The 8,931-nt window shown below is 43.2% G+C and overlaps 1 protein-coding gene across 1 annotated transcript in view; it reads left to right on the forward strand.

Moving 5' to 3' along the window:
• The window catches only part of FAM228B (family with sequence similarity 228 member B), a 56,213-nt gene extending 52,497 nt beyond the window's left edge, over nucleotides 1–3,716 (forward strand). Inside the window, 2 exon segments of the mRNA XM_017893360.1 lie at nucleotides 1,711–1,767; nucleotides 3,436–3,716. Of these exon segments, the coding sequence (XP_017748849.1) occupies nucleotides 1,711–1,767; nucleotides 3,436–3,472 (94 nt within the window). The 3' untranslated portion in view covers nucleotides 3,473–3,716.
• The last annotated feature ends 5,215 nt before the right edge of the window (nucleotides 3,717–8,931 follow it).

The raw sequence follows: 8,931 nt of genomic DNA on the forward strand, positions 1-8,931 counted from the left end.
CAATCAGCTTCCAGATAAAGGAGACAAGCTGTAGCGCTCAGGGCCCAACTGAGAAATATATAAAGAGTGATTATATAATGAGTGTGTGTGTATATATATAGATATATATTTACATATATATAGATATATATATAGATATATATTTACATATATATAGATATATATATAGATATATATTTACATATATATAGATATACATATCTATATTTACATATCTATCTATCTATTTATAAGTGTTTACAGAGCACAGATTTCTCATCCTAAGGTAATGATAGTTAAACTTGGTGGCCATTTGACTGAGCTAGCCCAACCTACCATTTCTGGGTCTAGGTGGAGCTTCTCCCTCCAGTTCTGCCCAGAGTCAGCTTCTTAGGAGTGTATTCGAGAAGTCATGGCCTTCCTCCCCACGTGAATGGCCTGTCTTCTGAGTATCCTTCAATCTTGCCATCTTCCTTTCTGTCTCTCCATTTCCCCACTCCTATCCCTAAAGGACAGGGGCGCTACTTTTTTTACTCATTCATGAAAATTTACTAACCTTATCTTTTGTGTGTTTAGCTCCGTTTACTGCCATGTTTTGGTATCCTCCCATGTGCTTGCTTGCTTCCTCAAAATTTTAACAAGCGCTAACTCTGAGCCAGGCAGTGTTTGAGGGGCTGGAGACACAGTGGGAAACAAAACAGAGACGGCTCCTATTTCCTGGAGCTTACATTTTGGTGGAAAAATAGACAATAGTCAACCAAATAAACACATAACATCATGTGAGTTAGTAATAAGGAAAACAAAGCAGGTAGAGGGGTGGGGTGGGAGGGTGGGGGATGAAGAGGACTGTTTTAGGTGAAGTCTGAGGAGGCTTCTCCTCTGAGATGACGTTTGTGCAGCAGCCTGAGGAACCCAGGGAGTGAGGCGTGGAGAGATCTAGGGGAAGAGTGTCGCGCAGATGGATGGGCCCAGGCAAAGCCTGAGATGGGAGTGACGCTGGTGTGTTCAGGAAACAGCAAGAAAAAGTGGGGAGGCTGAAGACAGTGAGTGCTGAGAGAGGGCGGGAGGTGAGGCTGGAGCAGAGGCAGGAGCCAGGCATGTGGGGGTTACAGGCTGGGACAGGGAGTTAGAATAAAATTCAAAGTGTGAGGGGAAGCTGTGCAGAGGTTTGGAGTAGGGGGGAAATAATATCTAGTCAGCATTGTACAAAGAAGAACATGGCTGCTGCATAAACAACTGCGGTTGCTGGAGCCGAGGCAGGGCCGTCAGGCAGTGAGGGTTCCAGGCCACGTGAGAGCGAGGACTCCAGGCTCCAGTGTGGGTGGAGAGGAGCTGGCAGAGCTTGTTTGTCGGTGTGGAAGTGGGTGAAAGCGAGAAATCAGTGCAGAGGGGCCTGGGTGGATTGTCGTCGTAGTCACTGACCCCTTAGAAAGGTCTGGGGGAAAGCAGGTTTGCAGGGAGAGAAGTACAGAAGTGAGGAATAATCGTGTTTGGGGCGGATTCCATTGCAATCATTACAATACCGAAGGAGGATTTGTAGGGTGTGATTTTAGAGCAACTGAACTCTTCCCCTCACTGTCCATTTAAACCTGTTCTGTTGGGGTTGGTTCTTCTCCTGCCCTGGGCATTCTCAGACAGTAAAAAGCCTCTGGTTATGAAGACAGTCTGTTCAGTAACTAACATGGTCAGTCTCGTATAACATAATGACCAATGCTTCAATCTTCATTTAAGGTCTCCCTCCCCCCATTTGGGGCTGCTGAAGCTGGAGCTACAAGAAAGAAGAGGGAGGTAGATGTCTTCTCTCTTTCCCTTCTTACTCTCCTATTCCTTACCCCTCTTTCTTGCCACTGTGGTTTCTGATATCTGCAGAGTCCACAGTGGGAGGGAGGAAAGAGAAGTAATGGGTGGGCAGGAAAGTTCTTACCTATTAATTTTATGACGATCTATTTTAGTGTAAGGCATTCTCTGGGCTTGGCAGGGGTTTGAAGCTATGGTTTTTCTCATGGGGCACTTCCAAGTAATCTTCAGAGAAAATTCCTATTGCTCAGAATTTCTTGCCGGATTTCTTTTCCAGCTGTTTGCTTAGGACTGTCTCTGGCTCTAAGTATCTGATGGAACTGCCACTACTTCATTGTTCACTTAGGAACATAGCCTCTATCACCTAAAGAGATACCGAGACTAAAATGAGATCCATTTCAGTATCTTTGTAGATGCCCATCCTACACCCAAGAGGAGATATACAGTAGGCAGGTGGAGGTACAGGTCTGGAGTTCAGGGGAGACTGGAGGTAGAGATAGGTTTTTGAGAGTCATCCTCATATAGATGCTACGGGAAATCATGCAGTCACCTGGGGGTGAGTGTCAAAGAGAAGAGGACCAAGGGCTAGTCCCGCGGAATGCCAAGATTTAGAGGTTGGGGCAAGGAGGCAGAGCTGGTGAAGGAACATGCATGGAGTGAGAGGCTGGTATGAAAGGAAGCAAAGCAGAAGTGTGTGCTGCTGCAGAGGCCAGTAGAGAAAGAGTTTCAGAAAAGAGGGCACGCTCAGCCACGTGGCAATGCTGCTGAGAGGGAGGTAAAATGAGGACTGGGAGATATAGGCGTAACTGCTGATTTTCATCAGAGAGATTAAGTGGAGCAGCTGAAATGAAAGCTGATTAGAGTGGGTTCAGGAGATAATTGGGGTGAGGATGTGGAGACAGAATAAGCAATGCTTTTGTGGGGTTTTGTTATAAAGTGGCTGGAGAAGGTAAGGCAAGGGAATGATTTTATCAGCGATATTGATATGATAACATGTATGTTTCCCGATGGGAATGCTCCCATAGAGAGGGAGATTTGATGATGCTGGAGAGACAGGCGGCAGAATAGAAGGGCAGAGTCCGTCCACAGGTGAGGAGGTAGCACCCTGGACTCAGGTGGACAAGACACTCTATCCATTGTATGAAGAGGGAGGGCCGAGTACATGGACGTAGTTCAAACTAGCTCAGTGGATTTTGTAAAAGAGTATTGTTTCCTTCTGTTTACTCATTTTCTCAATGAAGTGAGATCATCAGCTGATAGGCATGGAATAGAGATTTTTTAGAGGTTTGAAGAGCAAAGGGAAGAAAGGAACCTAGTATTTTCTGAATCACAACAGTCCAAGTGGAAATTAGTACTCCAAACATGTTGACATCTGAAAGCTGAGACCACTGGCGTTCCCTCAAATCACGTCACACATCAGTGATCTGCCCATCTATGTGACCACATCCCTGAATCTCAGTGCTTCTGACTCCAGACAACGTGAGGAAAGGCTGAGGCAGGAGGCCTAGGTGGAGACCCTGCCTGAGAGATGAGTCACTGGGCTCTGGCAGGACAGGCTTCAGGGGGATCAGCCCAGCTTAGCTGGGGAACGCTTTCTGCTCTTGCAAGCCCCTCATCCCCATACCACACTCAACTCTTCCGTTTTGTCACCTTCAAAAGGTTTCAGCAACCAAGGAGCACGCACTCTGATCCTTGATTGGTGAAAGGATACGCAAAATCAGGCTGCTTCAGAGGAAGTCATCTGCTCGCAGGAATCAGGGTGAAGGCCAAGGAAGGCACTCAAGAATTGTCCTGTCTCTAAAAAAAAAGCATCTGCAACAAACTTCCTTTAATTTTTGAGTTCAGTGTCTGTGATAATTAAGAAATGGCAATACCATGTATTTTCCCCGGAAGTTAAGAAATATTGCTGAATGAACCAATAAAAATAATTACAGCTCCCTTACTAAGTGTCCATCTTTGTTTATTTGGTTTGTTCCTAAATTAAGGTATGCTCCCTTTGGTCATGCACCCTTCATAGCCACAGCCACATATCCTCCTGAGGTTTTTTCAACATTAGAAAATTTAAAAATACATTTGGGGTTGGCCAAGTGAGGTGACTCACACCCATAATCCCAGCACTTTGGGGAGGCTGAGGCATGTTGCCCAGGCTGATCTTGAATTCCTGGGCTCAAGTGATCCACCCGCCTCAGCTTCCATCCAAACACCTGACTTGAGGTCAGGAGTTCGAGACCAACCTGGCCAACATGGCAAAACCCTGTCTCCACTAAAAATATGAAAATTTGCCAGGTGTGATGGCACACACCTGTAATCCCAGCTACCTGGGAGGCTGAGGCATGAGAATTGCTTGAACTCTGGAGGTGGAGGCTGTAGTGAGCCGAGATTGCGCCACTGCACTCCAGCTTGGGTGACAGGGCAAGACTCCATCTCAAAAAAAAAAAAAAAAAAAAAAAAAAAAAAAAAAAAAAAAAAATTCATGTAGGGTATAATTACTTGCTTGCTGATTCTAAACATTGTCTTCTGGCTTTTGTTGAATTTGAATCTTTGTCACAGGAAGACACAGTAGGACACAGAGCATAGAAGAGTGGAATTCTGTTTTCCTTAGGCAAAGGGACACCATAGTAACCTTTTAAAAGACTTGGGGAGTCTGATTTCTTCAGTTCTGTCTGTTCCCCACATACATATAATTCCAAGATCCCCCTCTTTCCTAGTCAGTGCCCTAGATTTCGCATAAAAGACTGGCAGCAATGTTAATCCATCTGGAGTTGCAATTCAGCAACCTACAGGATCAATTTATGAACTTGAGGGTCACAGATGGAATAAGATTTATTAAAAATGGTGGCCCTATATTTTAATGCCTTTCACATTCTGGCATCTGAGTTTCATATTGTCTTGCTTTAAATTATCCATTTTTCTCTCATTCCATATTCCTCATCCTCTTTATTCTACCATGACAGTTATCTAGTCTCCCAATGTCTCACCCCCAAACAACATATGGTTCTAAGTGAAACTAGATTTTTCTTTCTTTCTTTTTGAAACAGGGTCTCTTTCTGTTGCCCGGGCTGGAGTGCAGTGGCATGATCATGGCTCACTGCAGCCTGGACCTCCCAGGCTCAAGCAATTCTCCGCCTTTCAGCCTCCCGAGTAGCTGGGACTACAGGTGCACACCATCATGCTTGGCTAATTTTTTGTATTTTTTGTAGAGATGAGGTTTCACCATGTTTCCCAGGCTGATCTTGAACTCCTGGGCTCAGGCGATCTACCCACCTCAGCCTCCCAAAGTGCTGGGATTACAAGCGTGAGCCACTACACCTGGCTGAAAACTAGATTTTAAAAACTTTATACTGTGAACAATTTCAGAGAAGTATAGAAAAAATAGTGATAATTGTATAATGAATCCTTATGTATCTGACATCCAGCTTCAATACTGATTACCTCATGGCCAGTCTTGCTTTGCGTATATGCATACCTACTTCTCAACTCTAACTGGATGACTTTGAAGCAAATCCCGGATACAGTATCACAAATATAGTTGCTCATTCCACATGGTGAAGAGAAGACACCTTTCCTTTCCCTGCACTTTGACATGAATACCAATTCCAAATACCTCACATGTCCTCTGAAGCCTTGTACTATTTCTGTATTATTTGAGATCATTTGTGTTATAAGTAACAAGCTAACCAGAGCTAACATAAGCACAAATGGAATCCATTGGTCCCTGGTGGTCTAGTGGCTGGGATTAAAAAGAAAAAAAAAAAAAGAATTCACTGGAAGAGTGCCAAAGCATCTTACAGAACCCTGAGAAAAAATTGAATTCCACAGGAAGGGCAGGAACCTTGATAGCACTGGCATCTGAGCAGCAGTCATCTCAGACCCTTCTAAGCTGTTGTCATGAACATGACTCTCACACCTTTCCAAGCCTCTGTTTTGGTTAGAAGTCTGTAATCCTAGAAGAAAGCCAGGAGAATCTGATCCTAGACTTGGGTCAGGTGTGCACTCCTTGACCAATTAGTCACAGAGAAGAACAGGAAGGTGCTCCATCAAGCCAGGTGAAATGGCTCACGCCTGTAATCCCAGCACTTTGAGAGGCCGTGGCGGGTGGATCACCTGAGGTTAGAAGTTCAAGACCAGCCTGACCAAAATGGCGAAACCCCATCTCTACTAAAAATACAAAAATTAGCTGGGCATGGTAGGGGGGCACCTGTAATCCCAGCTACTCAGAAAAGCTGAGGTGGGAGAATCACTTGAACCCAGGAGGGGGAGGTTGCAGTGAGCCAAGATTGCGCCACTGCACTCCAGCCTGGGCAGTAGAGCAAGAGACTCCATCTCAAAAGCAAACAAACAAAAGTCTACCTCTGTGAGTGGAATCAGGGATTTGCCAGAGAGATAGGACCACGCAGGCATTTCTAATCCACCATGTGGAGCAAGGAGGCCAGGAATCACTGAAGAAAGCTGAGCCCAAAAAGGCAGACAGGAATCTTACACGTGATGCTAAAGGGTTTGGAATTTATGGGGAGACCCTGAAGGATTTTATAATACTCTATAGTTTTTGGCATTTTTCCCCTTTTATATTACCTCATCAGTCAAAACAGACTTCTAGAAATCACACCAGCATTAAAGGGATATTGTTACTTCACCTTGACTTTATATAGAAGGAGAAAAGTTTCGGTAAATCAATTCTGTTCCATGAATCAGTCATTAATGCCTCCTCCATAGCCATTCCTCTGTTCAAGTGAGTAAGTTTAGAAATTCTCTTAAGTTTTCTTTATAAAAGGCAGCCTAAATCTATTTCACACTTTTAAAATAAAAATCTAGGTGCAAGTTTGTTCTTATGGTTAAGATTAACGTACACCTCACAAACATTGGGACTTTTGTTTTCTGAGACAAGGTCTTGTTCTGTCTCCCAGCTGGAGTGTAGTGATACAAGCACGGCTCACCTCAGCCTCAACCTCCCAGACTCAAGCAATCCTCCCTCCTCAGCTTTCTGAGTAGCTGGCACTACAGGTGCCCGCCACCATGCCCAGCTAATTTTTAGACATTCTGTAGAGACAAGGTCCCATTGTGTTGCCCAGGCTGGTCTTGAACACCTGGTCTCAAGCAATCCTCCTACCTTGGCCTCCCAAAGGGCTGGGATTACATGCATGAGCCACCATGACTGGCCTAGACTTTTTGATTTAAAGAGACTCTGGATAGAAATGCTTTTCTGTTACAGTTATAAATGACTAAAAACACTAGCCATGCCAAAATGGCAACCAGAGGCCAACTGCAAAGCTTCAAAAGGTTTGATGCTCTCCTGGTAGACAAGTCTTCAGTCTCTTAAATGTTTTTTTAATATGTTGACATTGAAATTTCATTTTGTGTAGATGTCGGGATTATGTTTCATTCATTTATTTATTCATCATTCACTTAGTAAGTATCTAAGTGCCTGTTTTTCCCAGGTGCTCTGCCCGGTTCTGGAGATATAATGATGAGCCAACATAGGCCCTCTGTCTTAAAGTTAGTAGGAGAAACAGTGACAAAAGATTTTAATACTATGAGATAAACTTAGTTGTGGTATGTAGAAAGAGACTCAGAGCCTGCAGCAAGAGCCTAGGTGAAGACTCAGTGAAGCACTACCTGTTGAAAGGAGAATCTTTCAAATCCTTAACAGTTATTTCCACCATGTAAAAAAGGTGACATTGCCAGGGAACATCAAGTAAAGAGACAAATGCTCAGGTAAGCTTTTAAATCATATGAGATTGAAATAATTTGATTCAGTAAATCAGGGAAACTTCTATTTTCAAATGAAGTAAGGAAGAAGCTAGGTAGAAATTAAAAATCCTATTTTGAATCACCTTTTGCTTATACTTAATGTAGTTTAAGCCATCAGTGTATTATACTTTTCTGCTATGTCTACTCAACAGGAATTTTCTGTTTGCCTGCTATTTGGGTCAGTCATAGATGGTCCCATGTTATGAGAAAGATGTAAAGATGAGATAGATTCAGCTCCTTTTCTCGAGAAGATTATACCATATAAGGAACTAATTTGCTGAATGGTCCCTCAGTTAGCCTGACTAGAATCTCTAAATCATGGTCTACACAGCAGTAAACGAGGAATTTTGGCCCCTCAAGTATCAATGAATGCTAACTGGGGCACCTGGATTCCTATCTCCACCTGGCAGTAATGAGGTGGTAACCTCATTAACCCTATTCGATTGGTATTGGAGAAAGCCAGCTAAAACAAAGTTTAAAGTCCAGAGCCTCATAAACTGAAAATGTTCAGACTTCAATAAAAAATAGTCATACCAAGAACCAGGAAGATCTTTAACTGAATGAAAAAGACAATCAATAGAGACCAACACTGAGATGACAAAGATGTTAGAATAAGCCCAAAAAGACTTTTAAAGTTGCTATGAGAAAAATGCTTCAATGAGCAAATATGAATACACTTGAAGCAAATGAAAAAATAAAAATCCTGAGCAAATAGGAGATATAAAGAACCAAATGAAAATTGTAGACCTGAAAATTACAATCGCCAAAATAAAAAGCTCAGCAGGTAAGCTCAACAGTAGAATGGAGAAGATGGAGGAAAAAATCAGTGAGCTGGAAGATAGAACAATAAAAATTACCAAATCTGAAAAAATGAGAAAATAGATTGAGGGTGGAGGAAAGAACAGAGGCTTAAGGGCTGTGGGGGCTATAATAATATTCGTATCATCAGAATCCCAGGACGAGAGAAACAGGACTAAAAAAAATACTTGAAGAAACATTGGCTGAAAACAGTAATCCTTGTTAATATCCTGTATCTTGATGTAGCTATGTCAAATCTTGGTTGTGATAATGTACCATACCTTAAACTATTAACAATAATTCCTAGATATCATTAAATATGTAGTCAGAGTTTTGGTATTTTCCTGATTGGCCCACGTGTTTTGAAGTCGGTTTCTTCACATCAGAATCCAAACCAGGCCCACCTGTGGCACCTTCACCCTTCAGTGGGAGTAAGAAGCCGGACGCGTCACTTAAAACCATTCCTCTTACGCTGTCGCCCTCAATCTTACAGGTAAATAGCAAATTCTCTTTCGTATTAATGTACAGGCCTCGATAAAAGTCCAGAAGGGCGGCGGGGGCTTCGACGGTTGAAGGCCCGCGTGCCCGCCGGGGCCGCGAGGGAAGGGC

The sequence above is a fragment of the Rhinopithecus bieti genome, unplaced genomic scaffold (assembly GCF_001698545.2).
Source record: "Rhinopithecus bieti isolate Rb0 unplaced genomic scaffold, ASM169854v2 scaffold_23816, whole genome shotgun sequence".
In the NCBI taxonomy this organism is placed as follows: domain Eukaryota; kingdom Metazoa; phylum Chordata; class Mammalia; order Primates; family Cercopithecidae; genus Rhinopithecus; species Rhinopithecus bieti.